At 40.1% G+C, this 20899-nt stretch overlaps 1 protein-coding gene across 7 annotated transcripts in view; it reads right to left on the bottom strand.

Annotated features, from left to right (window-relative positions):
• The window catches only part of USP28 (ubiquitin specific peptidase 28), a 62986-nt gene extending 49381 nt beyond the window's left edge, over nt 1–13605 (bottom strand). For 4 of the 7 annotated variants that reach the window (XM_081265778.1, XM_081265780.1, XM_081265781.1 and 1 more), the window contains exon 1: nt 13415–13605. In XM_081265778.1, coding sequence (XP_081121904.1) covers nt 13415–13471 — 57 coding nt within the window. In that variant the 5' untranslated portion in view covers nt 13472–13605. The remainder of the gene's footprint in view (nt 1–13414) is intronic. The other 3 variants (XM_081265779.1, XM_081265782.1, XM_081265784.1) reach the window with 1 other exon arrangement.
• Between the last annotated feature and the right edge of the window lie 7294 nt (nt 13606–20899).

Genomic DNA, 20899 nt, shown 5'->3' with positions numbered 1-20899 from the left:
AGATCCAAATTACACCAGGTCTTATAATGTTGCTCCTATTATCTCTAGTAACACCTCTTCCATTGATGAATTATAGAAGACAACCTACATTCAAGGGTTTACTTCACCTTAGTTCCTTCACACAGTCCTTTCAAAAACTCTGGCCCACACTATTCTTTCTCTTTTCTAAGCCCCCATATTGAGGAAACAATGAGCCTGTAAATGAATGGGGCTTTTAGTTCAATTGTTTTACATATGAAGTTCTTTTCTCTAGTAAAGCAATAATCATACAACATAACTGCCCAATTTGAATTTATCCTTAAGATAGTGCTGATAATGACTACAACTAGCATTTACTGAAACCCAGGTGCCTTATATAATGTATAATCCTTGTAACAATCCTAAAAGTCAGGCAATATGTAAATTAAGATTTATAAAACCTATTTATGAGCTAGGTGCAGTAGCACATGCCTATAATCCCAGCAACTGGAAAGACTGAGACAGAAGAATGGTAAATGAGGCCAGTCTTTAGAATTTAGTAAGATCCTGTCTCAAAATAAAAAATAAAAAGGGCTGGGGGTGGAAAAAACTATCATCGGATGTTTTGAGTTAAAATATAAATCAAAGATGGCCATTAACCAAGTGCAGGCCCATCTGTAATCCAAGTGGCTTGAGAGGCTGAGTCAGGAGAATTGAGTTTAAAGTCAGCCTTAGCAATGATGAGGCACCAAGCAACTCAGTGAGACCCTGTGTCTAAATAAAATACAAAATAGGGCTGGGGGTATAGCTCAGTGGTTGACTGCCCCTGAGTGCAATCCTTGCAAAAACCCCACACCTCGCAAAAAAAAAAAAAAAAAAAAGATATTAAGAGTGTGAATTTTAAAAAAGTGTGAATCATAGATTTCACAAGGCTTATTCTATGCTATTGATACACATACCCAACTGCTTGATTGCATTGGCTTGATTCCATCCTGTAAATATTTAACTAAAATTCTCAGCAAGTACCTACCTTCAAAATCCTAATAAGACTATTAAATGCTGACTTTATAGTAACAGACAAACTAAATTCATCAGGATTCTACTGTACTAAAAGTTCTATTTTTCTGGAACTTTAAAGAAAGCAGATATAAATGTTACCTTCCCTCTAACTACATTGCTATATATAAAGTACACACCCAACAGGAGACAAGACAAAGCCTGTGCTCCTGTCACAATGAAGCCAAACATTAGCAAGAACCAACAGGTCTGCATTTCCTTGACTAAGTTCACACTGTTTTCACAAACAAGTACTCTTTTTTCCCTGCCCAGAGGCAGGAAAAATAGGAGAGTGCACACACACACCCTTCTCATCTTTCAGACCTCAACTACTCAATGGCTTTAGGGCAATTCAGTCTACAGTTCATAACCGAGAGATTTTCTTAAAAGCAATAACCCACTTCGCAATAAGCAACAAACAGGATTTTATTAATAGAAAAAAAATTAAGCTATCAAGTTTCTGTCACAAACAATTGGTCTAATCCTACTGCAACTAAGTTAAAACTCTAATAAAATAAAGAAACACTACTAATTACTAACAGAGTCATTTTCTAAATTATTTCAAACAGAGATGCTACTTCATCATTCTGATAAACACATTTTCTGATTTTAATTGTGTAGTCTTACAAAGACTTCTAAATTTTATGTATGTTCCTTTACACAAAAGAATAACGAAGGTGTACCTAATAAAATTCCCTCCAAAGTTAACCAATTGGTTTTCTAATTTTAAAATAAAACTTCAGTACCCAATGCAAGAAAACAAAAAACAAACAAAACCCTAAATAGGAGTCAAAGAAAAAAAATAAAATAAAGCAAAAATAAAATAGTGTTGTCTTAACAACAGTTTCTTAACAATGCACTCTAAGAATGCTGTTAACCTTTCTGACTTTGACAAAAAATGCCACAAAGCCTTGGCATTTTTTTCAGTTTTTCTCCCAGCAACAACCCTATGTTGTGCAATTTATTCACTGGGAAAAACCTAATGTAGTCATAACAACATGACTTGTAAAAATGACAAATAGCAGCTTTTTGTGGGTGATAAAATTCCCTGACCTGGACTATTTAATAATTTACTTGACTGATAAAAATACCAGTTTTAGTTCATCAACTGGCTTAAAAATTTCAAAGGCATTTAAATAATTTTAGCATTTAGCTGCTCTTATATGATGTAGGTTGGTTTAAACTAAAACCTTAAAAAATGAGAATAATAAATCATTATTTACTTGTAAAAAATTTTTACCTTTTTCACATCCACTGATTAAGAAATTCCAAAAGTACAAAAGGATATAAAGTGAAAAAGAAATATCTCCTCCCTCGAGTTCCATTCCTCAAGGGTTAAACACTACTCATGGTTTCTATCTTTCCAGAAACCGTCTATACCCATGAGTATTTTTTTTATACTATACATAATGTTCTACACTGCTTCTTTCTTGCTTTAGAATACATTAAGACAATATTTTCTCATTTCCTTGAATATATGACCCAACCAAATATAGAAAATGAGTCTGGGAAGTCATTACAGTGGAATGAATCTCCAAAAATTAAGGAAAATACCATTATCATAAATTTTTGCTAGAGATGAAAGTAGGAAAATATCAGAGGAAAGTAAGAAATCAAATTTTCATGATTATAGTTTTAGAAATCTAACAATTAAATTTTAAGTTACTATTAGGTTGGTCTCTGCGGAATTTGTTTTTTATAAATAGCAGCAATCAGAGAGGTGATGTGACATGGGATTATGAAAGGTACTAAATGTCAGGATGAGTTTAGATTTAATGTGATGAACAATGGATAATCATAAGAAGAGATATGGGCGGGGCAGTGTTTAAGCAGATTAATCTAGCACACATGAACAACTAGTTCAAAGTAAGGATGAGATCAGGGAAAGAAAGCTTAACTACTGTAAGCCAAAGGGATAATACCCAAATCATTTGTGATGAAAGGCAGGATGCTAATAGGAAAAAGAGGAAGGTAGACTACACTTTGAATAACTCAAAGAATGAAGAAATAAAGCTTAGTCAAATATTTGTAAGTGGATACCTATGAGAATGCTATTGCCAATAACCTAAAAGGAAACAGAGAAAACAGCATGATCATTTTTTCTTTTTTGGTACTGGGGATTGAACTCAGGGGCACTCCACCACTGAGCCACATCCCCACCTATTCTGTATTTTATTTAGAGACAGGGTCTCACTGAGTTGTTAGTGCCTCACCTGGTCATTGCTAAGGCACTGTCTCAGCCTCTTGAGCCACTTGGATTACAGGCATGCTGGCAGCATGATCATTTTGATTGCTAGAGAAAAGCACTGGACAGCATCCAACACCATTCATGACAAAAGATCCAGAAAACTAGGGACTGAAGGGAATTTCCTAACATAATAAAGGGTCTTAAACAAACTAAACAAACAAACAAACAAAAACCCCAAACACAAGTGCTTAGCACAATGGCACACACCTGAAATCCCAGAAATTCAGGAGGTAGAGGCAGGAGGATCCCAAGTTTGAGGCCAGCCTCAGCATTTCAGAAAGGCCCTAAGTAACTTAGCAAAATCTTATGTCAAAATAAAGGGTTGGGGATGTCAGTGGTAGAAACTCTCCAGGTTCAAGCCTCAGTATCAAAACAAACAACAAAAACCCACAGGTAACGTCGTATTCAATAGTGAAAGACAAAGTTTTACCCTTGAAATCAGGGACAAGACAAAGATGCCCACTTTTACCATTACTATACCACATTTTACTGAAAGTTCTAGACAGAGCAATGGGCAAGAAAAAAATAATAATTAAGGTTACTAGAAGTAAGAATTAATAAATTAAGCAAAATTGCAGGATATAAAATGACATGCAAAAATTAAGTGTTCTTCCTCTATACAGCAGCAATGTACAACCCAAAAGAAAATCAAGAAAATGATTTCATTTATAATAATATCATAAAATATCTAGGAATAAATTTAACCACAGAGGTGAAAGATTTGTGCAAACTACAAAACATTGCTCAAAGAAGTTATATAAGACCTAAATAATTTAAAAAGATACCCATCTTCATGAACTGAAAGACTGTACTAGTGTTCTTCAAAGTAAAAGAACCAATAGGGAATATGTGTGTATGCAGAGAGAGAGTTAAGGAATTGGTTCACATGACTATTCATTCAAGCTGAAGAATTGGGAGACCAGTGGTGTTGTTCTAGCCCAAGTCTGAGGCTCAGAATCAGGAGAACTGAAAATGTAAATTTCAGTGGAAATCTAAAGGCCTGAGAAATAGGAAAGCTAAGAGATGTAAGTTCCAGGTTGAGTGTGAAGCTTGAAGAACAAGGAGAATTGATGGTGGAAGTTGAAGTACAAGGACAAAAGACTAAATAAAGTCTCTGCTCCAGCAGTCAGGCAGGGGAAATGTCGTCGTCATCGTCGTCGTCGTCGTCGTCGTCGTCATCATCATCATCATCATCATCCTACCAGGGACTGAAACCAGGGGTGCTAACCACTGAGTCACATCCCCAGTCCATTTTATTTATTTTGAGATAGGGTCTCGCTAAGTTGCTTCAGGCCTAAATTGCAGAGGCTGGGTTTGAACTTGTGATCCTCCCGCCTCAACCTCCCTCAGCCTCCCAAGTCGCTGGGACTACAGGTGTGTGCCACCACCTAGCCTCAAAGTTTCCTCTTAATCAGAATTTCTGTGCTACTTAGGTCTTCAATCAATCGGATAGGGCCCACCCACATTAGAGAAAGCAATTGGCTTTATCCAGTCTACTGATTCAATTTCATTCTCATCCCAAAATACCCTCACATACACACCTAAAATAATACCTGGACAAATGTCTGGGCACCCCAAAGCCCAATAAAATTAGCACATAATATTAACCATCAGAACAACTTATTACCAAGATAGCAACACCACCAAAATGATCTACAAATTCAATGCAATTCTATCAAAATTCCAATGGCCTCTTGGAGAAATGGAAAAGGTGATCCTCAGATTCACACAGAATTCCAACAGACCCTGAAAGGCCAATACAATATTGAAAAAAGAAAAGTCAGAGGACTCACACTTCCTAGTTTTGAAATTTTTCTAAAAAGCTACACTGATCATAATACTCTAGTATGGCATAAGAACGGACATACAGAAAAATGAAATGAAAGTTGAGAGTCCAGAAAGTTCATTCATCTATGGTCAACTGATTTTCAACAAGGGTATCAATATCATTTAATGGGAAAAACAGTCTCATCAACAAATGGTTCTGGGCAACTGAATATCTATCTACAAGCAAAAGAATGATACTGAACCCATGTTCACATACAATAAACAGAAATTAACTCAAAATGGATCAATGACCTAAATTTAAGAGTTAAAAGTATAAAACTTTTGAAAGAAAACATAGAGGCAAATCTTCATAACCTTGGATTTGATAATGGATTCTTAATATGCCACCAAAAGTATGAGCAACAAAAGGGGAAAACATACTGAATCTGGGTATGGTATTGTAGTTCAGTGGGAGAGTACTTGCCCAGCACATGAGGCCCTGGTCCAATACCCAGTATTATACACACACGAAAATAGCAAATTAGACTTCATCAAAATTAAACACTTTTGTGCATTAGAGGACATTATTAAGAGAGCAAAATGAGCCGGGTTCCATAGCACATAGACTCAGCAGCACATGCCTGTAATCTCAAGAGGATCAGGAGACTGAGGCAGGAAGATCACAAGTTCAAAGCCAGCCTCAGTAATTTAACAAGGCCCTAATCAAGTTGGCGAGATACTGTCTCAAAATAAAAAATAAAAAGGGCTTGGGAAGCTGGATGTGGTGGCTCACGCTTGTAATTCCAGCGGTTTAGGAGGCTGAGGAAGGAGGATCAGGAGTTCAAAGCCTCACCAACAGCGAGGCACTAAGTAACTCAGTGAGACCCTGCCTCTAAATAAAATACAAAAAAAGGCTTGGGAAGTGATTAAGCACCCCTCAGTTCAATCCCTAGTACCAATAAATCAATAAACAAATAAATAAATAGGGTGTAATGCAGCTCAGGGTACAGTACTACTAGGTTCAAGACCCAGTGTGTGGGAATAGGTGGGGGTGTTGGGAGGGGAGGGGGAAAAATGGAATGAGCAAAAATTTGAAAAGACATTTTAAGAAGATAAACAGATGGACAATAAATTTGTGAGAAATACAAATCAAAACCACAATGATTGGGGGGGCTGCGGTTGTGGCTCAGGGTAGAGCACTAGCCTAGTTCGTGTGAGGCCCTGGGTTTGATCCTCAGCACCATAAATAAATAAATAAATAAATAAATAAATAAATAAATAAATAAATAAATAAATGTATTGTGTCAACTACAACTAAAAAAATATTTATTAATTAAAAAAACAATGATTTACCACTTCACACTTACAAGGATGGCTATTACCAAACAAAAAAAGAACAAAAACAGAAAACAGCAAAGTGTTTTTTGGTTTTTGTTTGTTTTTGGTACTAGGGATTGAATCCAGGGGTGCTTTACCTCTGAGCTATATCTCAGTCCATTTTTATTTTGGCACAGAATCTCACTAAATTGCTTAGGAACTTCCTAATTTAGTGAGTCTGGCCTTAAACTTGCAATCCCTCAATCTCAGCCTCCTGAGTGACTGAGATTACATGTGTGTACCTATATGCCCAGCTAGTAAAGTTTGGTGAAGATATAGAGAAACTACAATCCTGTGCATTACTGGTGGGAATGTAAAATGGAGCAGCTGCTATGGAAAACAGCTTGGCAGTTTCCCAAAAAGTTAAACATAGAATGACCATATGTCTCAGGAATTCCACTTCTAGGTATGTATCCCAAAGAACTGAAAAAAGGTATTTAAATACTCATATACAAATATTCAAAGCACTTGCTGGATATAGTGGCATACACCTGTAATCCCAACCACTCAGGAAGCTGAGGCAGAAGGATTACAAATTCAAAGCCAGCATCAACAATTTAGGGAGGCCATAAGTAAATTAGTAAGACCTGCAATTTACATGTGTGTATATGTATGTGTATACATGCATACTTATATATATATATTTATATATACATGCACATACACATGTTTGTGTGCATGTGAGTGCATGTATGTAAGTGAACCTGAGGCACTTTACCCATTGCTCTACATCCCCAGGATCACAAGTTTGAGGTCAGCCTCAGCAACTTAGTGAGACCCTGTTTCAAAATAAAAAAATAAAAGGGCTGGGGATGTAGCTCAGTAGTAAAGCATCCCTGAGTTCAATCTCCACCACCACACACACACAAAAAAAAAATTTGTAAAAAATATACACACAGGGCTGGGGCTATAGCTCAGCAGCAGAGCACCTGCCTAGCATGCGTGAGGCACTGGGTTTGATCCTCTGCACCACATAAAAAATAAACAAATAAAATAAAGGCATTCTGTCCACCTACAACTACAAAAAAAAATTTTTTTTTAAATACACACACAGGAAGTTTTTAGGAGAAAGAAAATAACAGATAAGAAGAATAAAACCAAACTCCAAGATAAATACCAATTAAAAAATGCTAAGGGCTGGGGTTGTGGGTCAGCAGTAGAGTACTCGCCTAGCATTCTGGGTTTGATCCTCAGCATCACATAAAAATAAATAAATAAAATAAAGGAATTGTGTCCAACTACAACTAAAAAATAAATATTTTTTTTAAAAAGTGGTAATAAGGGATCATAAAAACAAAATAATAATTAAAACACTACCACAGGGCTGGGGATGTGGCTCAAGCGGTAGCGCGCTCGTCTGGCATGCGTGCGGCCCAGGTTCGATCCTCGCACCACATACAAACAAAGATGTTGTGTCCGCTGAAAACTAAAAAATAAATATTAAAATTTAAAAAAAAAAAAACACCACACACAGATTAATAACGGGGTTTATAGGCATGCACCTGGATACCGCTTTAATGAAGGGTTACTTCTCCGAGATCTGTTTCATTCAAGAATAACAAATTCTTACTAAAGCCTACTTTGGCAAGACTCACCAGTAGCCTAGCTGGATGCTGATTATGTAAAACCACTGATTTCCCTACTACTCAATCATATGCTACTGGATCAGCCTCTCTGCAGGCCTCTGGGCAATCAGCCTTCTCCTTGTTGAACTCCAGACTGATCCCCAAAGCCATTTGCAAGTGTTGTTGCCACCTCAATCTCTATGGTACTATAGGAACTAAACTAACCTGGCTTTGTCTCCCATCAGATAAGACTTAATCCTGCACAGGTGTCTGTCTGTCTCTGTCTCTCTCTCTCTCTGGCAGTACTGGGAATTGAACCCAGGGTGCAAGCAGTCTAGTACTCAGCTATGCCCCTAATCCTTGGGTCTCTATTTTCCAAGTTTTCTACATAAAGTCTGAATTATATTGTCACTGGAAAAATGTTTTAAAAAAGAAACAGGTAAATTTTTCTTCTTGTGTTTTAGAATAGAATTATCGTATTCATTGTCTCACTTTCAGGTTTTGACCATATTATCAAGAATAATGGATTTTATGTGTTTGTGGTCTGAGAGATGAATTATTGAAATAAATACTACAAATGCATCAATTATCCTCCTGTACTGATGTATAAATTCCTTTCATTGGTTGTACCCAAGGGGAAAAAAAAAGGAAAAGAAATGAAAGACACAGTTTGGAAACTGAGTTCCAAAGGTAAACCAAAAAAAAAAAAAAAAAGAAGTGAACAAAACAACAGGTGGAAAGGGCAACAGAGAATTTTGTTGTTTCAGGATTGAGGACATGTGTGCACAACAAAATGGGAATTAATCCCATCCATAGCTTTTTCAAAATTTAATGCGCAAATGAATCATGCAGGAATCTTGTCAAAAGACAGAATCTAATCAATAGATCCAGAGTGAAGGTCCAAGCAATGGTGTGCCAATCTCAGCGTGTGCTTATTTCCCTGGCCATTAATATTCTCACCCTGGTGGTCTCAAACTATCAACACGAGGTCACTAAACACAGAACTGGGAAGAGACATACACAATCTGCTGGAAAAGCAGTACAAGCTGGCTCTAGCACATCCAACATTCAGCATTTCTGTCCTAAGTAATACAGATGCCTCTGGTCCATTTAAGTAGCAAAGGAGTAGACAGTAAAGTTTCTGGTGGGTAGGCTAAAATAAAGGAGAATAATAAAGGATAAATTACATAAAAGAATAAACAGAGACAACATGAGGATTTCTCAAGCTCCGCACAATTTACATTTTGGGCCTGTTGTGGGGGCTATCCTATACATTCTAGGATGTTGAGAAGCATTCCTGACTTTTACCCACTAGATGCCAGTAGCCTCTTCCCATAGCAATAACAATCAAAATCACCTCCAAACAGTGTCAAACATCTCCTGGAGTGCAAAAATCTCACTCTACTACACATTACTAATCTAGGTTTATTTCTAAGAAATGATGGAATAAGAAGGGAAATATAATTCTTCCATTAAAATTAGAGATAATCAATGAGATGCTGGGGGCAAAGCATTTGGACAAAACATGAAACTACTTAGACATCAGGGAGCTCAGTCAAACATAGGAAAGAAAATTATGTTTAGAAAGAGTGCAAGGGAAAAGCCAAGCCTGGTGGCGTATGCCTGTAATCCCAGCCACTCAGGAGGGGAGAATCACAAGTTCAAGGCCAACCAAACAACTAGAAGTGAGGACCTCAGCAATTCAGAGAAACCCTGTCTCACAATAAAAAAACAGAAAGGGCTGGGGATGTGGCTCAGTGGTTGAGTGCCCCTGGGTTCAATCCCCAGTGCCAAAAGAAAAAAAAAAGAAAAAGAAAAGAAAGAGTGCAAGTGAAAGATTAGGAGCTTAAAACATTAGGAGGAAATCCACAGAGAAGACATTAAGAGATTAATGGGAAGGTTCTGGCCTAGGACAATGGCTCCATCAACTAAGAGACAGAACCAGAGATATCTCGGACTCTTGGACTCAATTGCCTGGGTTCGATCTGGCTGTACAATTTCTGAGCTGGGTCACCTTAGATATTTTAAAAAGTATAAGCCTTCTCATAGAATTTCCATAAATATTAGTTACAGTGGCAGACATCTGTAATCCTAGCAGCTCAGGAGGCTGAGGCAGGAGGATCGTTAGTTCAAAGCCAGCCTCAGCGAAATCGAGGCACTAAGCAATGTGACCCTGTCTCAAAATAAAAAACAAAATAGGGGGCTGGAGATGTGGCTCAATGGTTGAGTGCCCCTCAGTTCAATCCCCAGCACCACCAAAAAAATAAAAGAATTTCTATAAATATTGAGACAAAAATTTATTAAGTTCTAAGCACAGGGTCTAGCACACAATAAATCTCAATTACTGGTACTAACTATTACAGGTATCAGCATCATTATTTTTCTTGGAAGGCACTTGCTTCCACTCTGCTATTGGTTTAAATTTCTTTAATGAAACAAAACACATAGAAAGACCTTGCCTGGATGGGCTGGAGCTGTAGCTCAGTGGTAGAGCACTTGCCTAGCATATGTGAGGCACTGGGTTCAATTCTCAGCACTGCACATAAATACATAAATAAGTAAATGTCCATTGACATATTTTTAAAAAAAGAAAGAAAGAGTGCCTGGTAAGAGCCTATCTGTCAACATGTCTTATAAATACTGTTGTTACTGAGTGAACAATAACTGTAGCTGAGTATGAGAGTTGTGAAGCCAACCAATCATTGACCTACTGATGTTCCGAAAGTCACAATTAATGAGACAATGTAAAAGGAAATGAAAACTTAATAAATGAAGAGAAAGCATAAAAGGGCATTACATTCACTAAAATTAACACATTTTAAAAGGGCTTGAGCTATCCTAAAGAATGTGTAATGTCAGCCTGCTAGACACCCTACAACTCAAAAGGCTGAGGCAGGAAGATATTCAAGTTCAAGGCAAGCCTTGGCAACTCGGCAATACCCTATCTCAAAATAAAAAGGACTGATGATGTAGCCCAGTGGTGGAGTCCCCTGGGTTCAATCCCCAGTACCATCCCTGCCCCCCACAAAAAGTGTGATGTCAACCCTTAGTACTGCTGCCAAGGATGAGAGGTTTATAAGAACCAAACTGGGGGTAGGGGTGACTCAGTTATAGAGCACTTGCCTAGCACATGTGAGACACTGGGTTCAATCCTCAGGACTACATAAAAATAAATAAGATAAAGGTACTGTGTCCATTTACAATTAAAAAAATTAAAAATAAATAAATAAAAAGGAACCAAACTGATTTCAAGTTGTTTACACTACAAGTTGTTTACACTGTAACAAGTAAACTTTCCTGTTGGTTTTTATGTACATCAACAACTAATTAATATATAGGAATCTGTCAATACGTAACCTTTTAGAAATAATCAGTCTATAATTTGGGGATTTAGTAATATCACAAAGTGGCCACTCTGAGATTTCAGTACACACTGAGAGTGTATTTCAAGAGAATTACATTTTTCTCTCACTAAAATTCTTGGGGGGGGGGGGCTATAAAGGGTTTTGTTTTCTTAACTGACCAATAAGGGAAGGGAAGGATTGTAGGTTTTAAATAGCCTTTCAGTGTCAGGGGAGGATAGCTCTTCTCAACTATAACAATTAAATATCTTTTAACAGAAAGGTAGAATGCCTCAGAATTCAAAATAAAAGAATCTATTCTAGAAGAAATTATTAAAATCTTCCAAGATGTAAAAAGGTAAAAGTTCCTTCAATCTAAACTGTTAACTTCAAGAATTCACATTAGGAAAAAAAAGCCCACGGGGTGGCGGCGGCGGGGTGGGGGGTAGGGGGAGAGACGACATTATCAAGCATTCCAAGCTTATCATCTGTCAGTATTGGGCGAATCACTGGGAAGAACAGTAAATGTCATCACTCTGCAGGCCGCCAAAGATCAGGACGCTGCAGCCAGTAGCCACCACAGTGCCAAGCCTTCCCAAAATAACTATGACTTATATACAAATGCTCATCAAACACCCCACATACAAACTCTCAAATGGTGAGTGCTGAAACAGGGGTCACTTCTCAAACTATGGCAAAGATAAATGAAGATGCCACTGATTAACAGGCACATGACATGGTCTTACATGACAGTCCCAACAAATTTAAATATGACTTGCTCTCCCTTAAAATAGTCTATTACCTAAATCAATATAACTGTCTGGAAACCAACATTTTCCCACCTGTTTTTAAGTCACTGTCCTAAAAAACAAATAGAACTGATCTCTGAAACCAAACAAGAGAAAAATCCTGGTTGAAATTCCAAAGGCACTGAGCATCTAACAATAATATTTCCATTAGAAATCAGCACATAAAACACCATTCACATACTTTCACTTTGGAGCCCAGGACCTGGAGATATCTTTTTCTACATAAGTTTTAAAAAGTGTGTGCATGTTATATACTCCAAGTTTTCTGAGTGCATCAGAAGAATAAAAAGGCACAAAAGGTTTCTCCTTCAGCACTTTATGACACCTCTGTATTACATTTTAGAAAACTTCTCACTTCCAAACTTGTATTTGAATATTTGGCACAGATTTCCCATTCTGTCTTAAACCAAAAGTGTAGTACTGAGGGGTGAGGAGGTGGTTAAGTTATAACATTCTAAAGTAACATTAGAAGATATTCTTAAATTCCCCACTTCCCAAGTTTCCTCATAGCCTTTTGATTTTCTCTCAGATCACTGTTCTTTTACTCTCACCATCTTATCCCAGAAATCCTTGTACTGATTTCAAACTTAGATATGAAGTAGGTAGAGCAAAATCAGTATAACTTCTGTTCCATCACCCTATTCCTCCACCCTCCTTCAAAATCTAGAAATGAATGCAATAATTAGGGAGGCTGCTCTGTTTCAAAAAAAGAAAAGGAGAGGGAATTAAGAAAGAAAAGCAGCTGGAAAGGAGGAAGGCAGTGTGTTAGGACCCCTAGTTTTCTACACTTCGTTGAACCTCGGCTTTAAGCGAGATAACTTCGGTCTTCTTTACACTCTTTAAAACAACACTGCCATAAAACTGACTTGAGTAAAAACAAAAACAACCCATGCCGCCCCTTTCAGAAGTTCTCACTCCTGATCGGGGCCCAGAAGCACTCTCCTTAGTGACCCTGATGCATACAACCCCACGTGCAGCCCTTTATATTAGGGTTTCCAAAATAACCTAATTACCTTCACCATCATCAGCTCGCCCACAGACCCAAAAATGAAGTCCTCAACCCGAGTCTCGCAAGGACCGCAACCTAGCCCAAAGGCCAGTCCCGACGCAGCCTGCGGACCCCTGCCCGCCCGCTTGGCGCACCCCGCGGCCCCCAGCCCCGCACCCTGCAGGCCTCGCCTGCCCCGTTGGGCCTCCAGCGCGCCAGCGCCCGGCGTCGCTGGCGTCCCGTCCCACGTTCCCCTCTCGGGCCACGGGGCGGCCCCCAGGCTCCCACTCGCGTCGCTGGCCCACCGAGCCGTGGCTGTCCGCCGCTCCGGCCGCATCGTCCTGTTGCAGCTCCGCAGTCATGATTGAGGCACCCCTCCGCGGGTCACCGGGATCCCACCGCCACCGTTGCCAGTCCAGGAGCACAGAAGGCCCCGCCCGCGCTCAGCGCCCGGCGCCCTGCGGGGTCCAGGTCCCGCCCCCGCCCGCAGCGCGCGCCGGAGGCCCAACCCACACGCCCCGCCCCCGGCCTGCGCGCGCACCCAAGGCGCGCGGCCGAGGCCGGAGTCTCGGCGTGTTCTCACGCACGCCGGGTTCTGACCCCGCGCCGGCCACGTGATCCAGGCCCCGCCCTCATGATAACGGTCGGCAAACGCCTCAGGGGCTTAGGGTCTGCTGGGGGCGTGGGGGAAGAGTGGTTTGGGGCTTTTAGGACCCTGCGTTCCGATGTCACGTTCTTTTCCCTCTGCGGGGAGAACCTGCTCATTTCTCAGACTGAGCTTTGGCTCCAGCCTCCCCTCAGAAGAGTTACTGTGGGCAGTTGCCCAGGAACACATTAAAGAGGCTCTCCTACAAGGCCTTGTAGCTATTTCCCAGTCCACTGTACAAAAAAATCGTTCACAGTCTTTAAGAGAAAGAGAGGTGGAGGCGGAGCTCGGTGCTTTGTCTAAAACCAATAGCCTCATTCACGGATGCCCAGCATGGTTTTCTTAACCCTGACCTGACCATGGTGAGCAAGAATTGTCAAGTGTCCCATTTCAGAGCTTCAGGCATTCAAACTGAAATTTTGTTGCATTTTGTTTAAGTTTGAGCCATGTATTTATCTTGTTGGTTCAAAAGCTCAGATGCCTTAGTTGAATTGTAGATTCAACAACTTGGGGGAGATCGCAACTATTAAACCATCTTCCACATTTTCAAATACAAAAGTCTGGTGGTTGCCACACTTACTGTCTCCACATCTGTGTGGAGGCTGGGTGTGAAAGAGCCACTGTTAACAGTGCTGCTTATACCATTGCTTTAGGCTGGTCCTGAAGTGGCACTTTCAGTGCAAATTGTATTTGAATAGTAGTGAAGCCAGAATGAACACAAGCAGTATTGATAGGTAAATCGGGTCAGGTCAGATCAGATCAAGGAGGCAAATTCCGGCCTGGGAAGATGGAGCAAGATTAAAATGTTAATGCCTTCTGAGCCCTTCCTCCACCCTTATGCAGAAAACCTGCCCCAGGGGCAACCTGTTGTTAGGGTAACCTGTCCCAGGGATTGTCCCTCTCCACAGGGAGTCAACAAAAGTTGTTAATGCACAGTGGGTCCTCTTCCTGCTTGGCGCCTCCAGCCCATCTGCTTCTCACCTTTTGGCGGCGATTCCACCTGAGCATCTCCTAGGCCTAGTCTGTACACAGGAAGGAGAGAGAGAGAGGAAGGGGAAGAACCCTGAGAACAAAAGAAGCCTAAAACAAAACAAAAAAAAAGCAGAACACCCTCACTTTCTAGGATACCAGCTATGGCCTCCTTCTCCCTCTTGGGAGAAGTCTATGTTACCTCCTTCTAAATAAACCCTGCTTTATATGCTTGCCTCCGTGCTTCTCTAGTGTTATACTTCAATATGTGAGGAAGCAGGACTCGTCACAGATAACCAACCAGTGGAATTGGTAGTCTTTCCTGTGTTTCTGGCATTGTTGTCCCTGTGCTTATGATGTTCTACCTGTAAACCTACAGTCTGCATATGAGCACAGCTTGTGGCTTAAGGAAATAGATAACAGGTCAGCTATAGCCTCATTACTCCTAGGAATGTGGACTGGGACTGCTGGCTACTCACATCACCAGGAGATACAGGGATCACCTGTCCCTAGCAAATAAATAGCAAATTAACATTGGTATCCGTCATGCTACCTTAGAATCTTCCCTGATTGACAGTCATCCTATGGTCATGCATAATGGTGGTAGAACTTTTCACGCATGGCTTTGTCCAATTCCTCCCACTCTGTGAGTAATAAAAACCATGTTCATGGCCTGGACCTGGCTATCACTGAAGAACAAGTAGATTTCTGAGTCCAGTTTATTTGCAGCATTATGTATTTCTACACTCTTTGGAACAACCCTTATTGATTTTTGTACTTGCATTTTTGGATTGCTTATTTAATGTGTGTATACTGTGTCAACAATTCCTAGGCATAGCCAGGCGCAGTGGTGCAAGCCTGTAATCCCAGCAGTTTGAGAAGCAGAGGCAGGAAGATTGCGAGTTCAAAGCCAGCCTCAGCAAAAGTGAGGTGCTAAGCAACTCAGTGAGACATTGTCTATAAATAAAATACAAAATAGGGGTGGGGATGTGGCTCCGTGGTTTAGTGCCTGTCATGACTAGTTATCTAGCATCGTTGCTGCCACCATCATTCTCCTCTCTGGGGGTTTTCTTGTCTCCTGGAGGGTGGATTTTGGAAATTTCTTATTGCTTGCCCTCTGGTCTGGTTGTCTCTTCCCTGCAGGTTTCTGTTTCTCTGATTTCTCCACTGTGGGTTGGGTTGTGAACCTGAGCCTAGTGAGGTCCAGGGCTGAGTGGTATTTTTTGGAAAACTTTCATTGTCATCTTGTATTCTATAGCCCTTTTGTGGCCTATTATTAAATTGTGGCCTAGTATTAGTAAATGAGATCCTGTTCTGTAGCCTCCACTGTCCTTGAGGTTTCCTAGTTATCAGGAAGGTAGATTTAGGCATTTTTGATATTCTGAGTTTCTAATTGTAATAAAGGTTAATTGTTTACATCCCTGTCCCTGTAGCTCTCTAGCTTGTTTAAAATATTCTAGTCTCAATTATGAACTGACGGCCTGAAATCACCGTTGTTAATGTGAGTCTAAGTTCTTGAGGAGTGCCCTTAATTATTATCCTTTTAATTGCCACAGTCATAGGGCATCTGAGTGGGGTGGTGCAACTGCCATATGTCCTAAATATAATGCCTATTTTTCTTCAGAGTTGGATAGCTTCCTTTACTATCCTCAAATTGGACTGTGTTTTGAAAGACTATAAATCTACTTGTGAGAAGGCCATCCTCCAAGCGGCCCCCACCCACTCAAAAAGCCAGCGGTTTCTCTTAGGACCTGCAAATCATCCTGTATTACTGGATGTTCTAAAATGCCCATTAAATTGTGCATTTCTTCCCCAGATAATGTAATAGAATTGGCTCCCTTATTCCATAATTTTGCTAAAACATCTCCATCTTTACTTTCTCTCTCAAAATCTTGCCTATACTGTTGGATTTCACTCCAGTTGAGGGCGCGCACTTCAGTCGAGCTTTGTACTCTATTCCCCGTGATAGAGAGTCTAGAGGGAGTTGACGTTCTCACTGGGAAATTATATCCGGCTTTGTCTTCAATATTCCGGAAAAACAGATTATTTCTGTTTCCGGCTGTAGCCTTTCTTAGTAGTCACTTCCCATTCAATCTATCTTCATCAACATCATTTATGACCTTACAACAGGATTTCAGGAATTTCCTTTTTCGCTGCTTGCACTAAAACGGGTTCCCGGGCAGTCGTTGGTATGGTAATTGTAGTCCCCCTCTGATATCTTGGCATCTTTTCCTGTACTAATTTCTCGCAGGTTCTTCAATCCGACTGGGATTTCAATTCCTTTTTCCCTTCGCTACTTCTAAAATAAATTTATTTATTGTCTTGTTCATATGCCAACGAATCCTTCCCCATTTATCTATATTTTGTCTCTGCGTCTTTATTCTTCATTCTACTAAGTTATATAGTCTTTTACACACCCATCTACTCATCACCCTCGGGGCATCCTCGCTCACAGTCGGCTTTGGGCTCTTGATCTTAGCAGGTTCCCCTCAGCGATTGACTGCCCAGATATGGCTTCAACCGGTTTTGCCACATTTAGGCCTCCCCTTTGGCTCCGCTGGCCTTTGGTTCATTTGTCCCAGTCCAGCTCCTCCTACCCGATTTTAGGACTTTGCAGCCCTTTGTAGGAATGTCCCATTTGTGGAATTCCCCCAAAGGCTGGATTATAATCTGTCGTCTGTTACTACCTGCCCAGCTCTTGTCATCTTTACAAAGACAAAATATTCTTAAAATCCTCCCAACTATGCCAATTGTCAGGATCGGTTACTACAGACTCAGCCTGAGGCGTAATTAGATACAATCAAATCTACTTTATTGATGCTCATCACACTTCAGACACACATCCTAATTCTAAATCCTGACTGAGTATATATACCCAAGGGTCCTAGGTGCTCACCTGTGGGTACTTTCAGAAAAGTCTTTTTTTGGGAGGGGGGGCGGGGGACTGGGGATTTAACTCAGGAGCCTTTGACCACTAAGCCACATCCCTAGCCCTATTTTGTATTTTATTCAGAGTATAGGGTTTCACTGAGTTGCTTAGCACCTTTTGTTGAAGCTGTCTTTGAACTTGCCATCCTCCTGCCTCAGCCTCCCTCCGCTGGGATTACAGGCATGCGCCATAGAACCCAGCCCAGAAAAGTATTTTTGTCGGTTAAAAAATAAATGGATTTCTGACCTTCCTCAAGTGTGTACTATAGTTAATGAACTTGGTTGAGAATTGAAATAACTTTCAGTAAAGTTAATGAGTTCATTTTAGAAGTATTTGATTTGGTAATCAAAATAGTCTCTTGTTTCTCTAAAACATGTATAGAAATGCTAAAAGCTCTTAAATCATGAATTATAATTTGTGAAAACCTTCAGTTTTGGTGATCTGATTTTCTTTTTATAAGACTGCAAAAATGGGGTTGGGATTGTGGCTCAGTGATAGAGTGCTCTCCTAACACAATGAGGCTCTGAGTTTGATCCTCAACACCACATAAAAACAAATAAATAAAATAAAGTCATTGTGTCCATCTACAACTAAAGAAAAATATTTTTTAAAAAAACTGCAAAAATGATGCTAGGTGTGGTGATGCAAACCTGTAAACCCAGAGAGAGACTCAGGAGACTGAGGCAAGAGGATTGCAGGTTGAAAGCCAGCCTCAGCAACTTGGTGAGACTTGTCTAAAGAAAAAGGTGTGTGTGGGGGGGCACTGGAGATTTAGCTCAGTAGTAAAGCACCCCTGGGTTCAGTCCCCATTCTAATTAAAAAATAAATAAAAGGCAAGAAAAAAATAAAGCCTTTAGATAAAGAGTTAATACTAAAATGGAGAATCAGAAATAAGCCCATAAACCAGGATTTGTGGCACACAAGTTCAAGTCCAGCATCTTAGACCCTATGTCAAAATTATTATTTTTTTTAAAGAGAGAGAGAGAGTTTTTAGTATTTATTTTTCAGTTTTCGGTGGACACAACATCTTTGTTTGTATGTGGTGCTGAGGATTGAACCCGGGCCGCACGAATGCCAGGCGAGCACGCTACCACTTGAGCCACATCCCCAGCCCTCAAAATTGTTTTAATCTATTCTAAACTGAATTCCCAGAGCTTCTGCTTTTATTTACTTATTTGTTTATTTATTCTTATTTTTTTATTTTTTTAGCAGCAGTGGGGATTGAGCCCTGTGGCTGTAATCCAAGTGGCGCAGGAGGATCATGAGTTCAAAGCCAGGCTCAGCAACTTAGCAAGACTGTAAGCAACTCAGCGAGACCCTGTCTCTAAATAAAATATTAAAAAGGGCTGGAGATGTGGCTCAGCGGTTAAGCATTCCTGGGTTCCATCCCCAGCAGCAAAAAAAAAAAAAAAAAAAAAGAGAGAGAGAGAGAGAGAAGAAAAAAAAAGTTGCAGGGCTGTGGGGATATAGGGAAGTAGCTCAATGATAGAGTGACCCTTGATTCCATCCTTAATAATGTTACAGGAGTCCTAGACCAGAGGCCTGATTCTGGTGATCCAATAAATCAGGTCCAGCAACTCACCACACAAACCTAACAGAAAATGATGAAAAACATGAAAGGAACTTCAATCAGTGTGGCAACATCAGGAAAACAAGGGGACCCACAGTCTTATCCCTGTCTTCAAGGGGCTAACAATGACTTTGAGGTTTTATAGAGAAAGGGAAAGAGGGCAGGGATTGGGCATTGTGGAGGATTTTCATAGTTGCCAATGCAGGTGGTCTTGATTAGGTGTGGTCTATCCATCTTTAGCTCAGGATTGGTCAGGTGGGGACTTCAAGTGGGATAAGAAAGTTGCCATTGCCAGGAAGATATCTTCAGCTCATCAGAAGATGTTTATCAAGTGGACCTGTTGTTGTTCATGGAATCCAAGGGGACTCAGAGCAATTGAGAAGATGCAAAATGGAGGCAGAGATGCCAAGTCTTTAATTCTGCTTTTAGCCAACTATCCACATTTAAAGACAAAACCAAATCTAAGACCTTGTCAGTACTGCAAACAAACAAACCATAAATTTCTGCACACTTGGTTTCTGCAAATGGCCCAGAATTAAAGACCAGTGGGGATAAGAGGGAGTTTTAATAAATAATGTTCACACAGTTGTTCATACTTTAAAACTTCATTTTGGATTCCTATTTTGCATCATAAACAAATCAATTTTGGGCAGATTAATGACTTAAATGTAAAAATAAAAATTAAAAATTTTTTCAGTGCTCTATTGGAAAATGGCTATGCTTTGGGGATAAAGGAGGTTTTCTTTAATCAGACATACACATTCTCTCTCTCTCTCTCTCTCTCTCTCTCTCTCTCTCTCTCCCCCCCCTCCCTCTCTCTCTCTCTCTCTCTCTCTCTCACACACACACACACACACACACACACACACACACACACCACGATCTACAAAAGGAAAGAGTAATTAAAATTTTTCTAGGGCTGGGGTTGTGGCTCAGCAGTGGAGTGCTCCCCTCCTATGTTCAGGGCCCAGGGTTCGATTCTCAGCACCACATAAAAATAAATAAACAAAATAGAAGTATTGTGTCCAACTACAACTAAAAAATAAATATTAAAAAATTTTTTTCTACTTCTTTTTTTTTCCCTTTGTTGCAGTGTGGGGATGGAACCCAGGGCCTTGCACATAGTAGGCAAATGCTCTACCACTGAGCTACATCCCCAGCCCTAATTATCCTAAATTCAAGAATTTCTCAGCCAGATGCAATGCACTTTACACCTGTAATTCCAGCAATTTAGGAAGCTAAGGCAAGTGGATCATAAATTTGAAGTGAACCTCAGCAACTTAGACCCTGTTTCAAAAAAAAAAAAAAAAAAGAAGAAGAGCTGGGGATGTGGGGATGTAGCTCAGTGAATGTAGTCCCTGGGTTCCATCTGCAGTACAAAGAGAATAATTTCTCTTCATCAAAAGGTACAATGAAGCTGGGCTTGGTGGCACATGCCTATAATTCCAGTGGCTCAGGAGGCTGAGGCAGGATGATCACGAGTTCAAAGTCAGCTTCAGCAACTTTTTGAGGCCCTAAGCAACTCAGTGAGACACTGTCTCTAAATAAAATTTAAAAAGAACTGAATGTGACTCAGTGGTTAAGTGCCACTTAAGTTCAATCCCCAGTACCAAAAAAAGGAAAAAAAAAGTACCATGAAGACAGCTAAACCATTCACAAACTGGAAGAAAATATAA

The sequence above is a fragment of the Spermophilus citellus genome (assembly GCF_964194105.1).
Source record: "Spermophilus citellus genome assembly, chromosome: 2".
NCBI classification, from domain to species: Eukaryota; Metazoa; Chordata; class Mammalia; order Rodentia; family Sciuridae; genus Spermophilus; species Spermophilus citellus.
The sequence above is the reverse complement of the archived record's forward strand: the minus strand, read 5'-3'. Positions and strand labels throughout refer to the sequence as shown.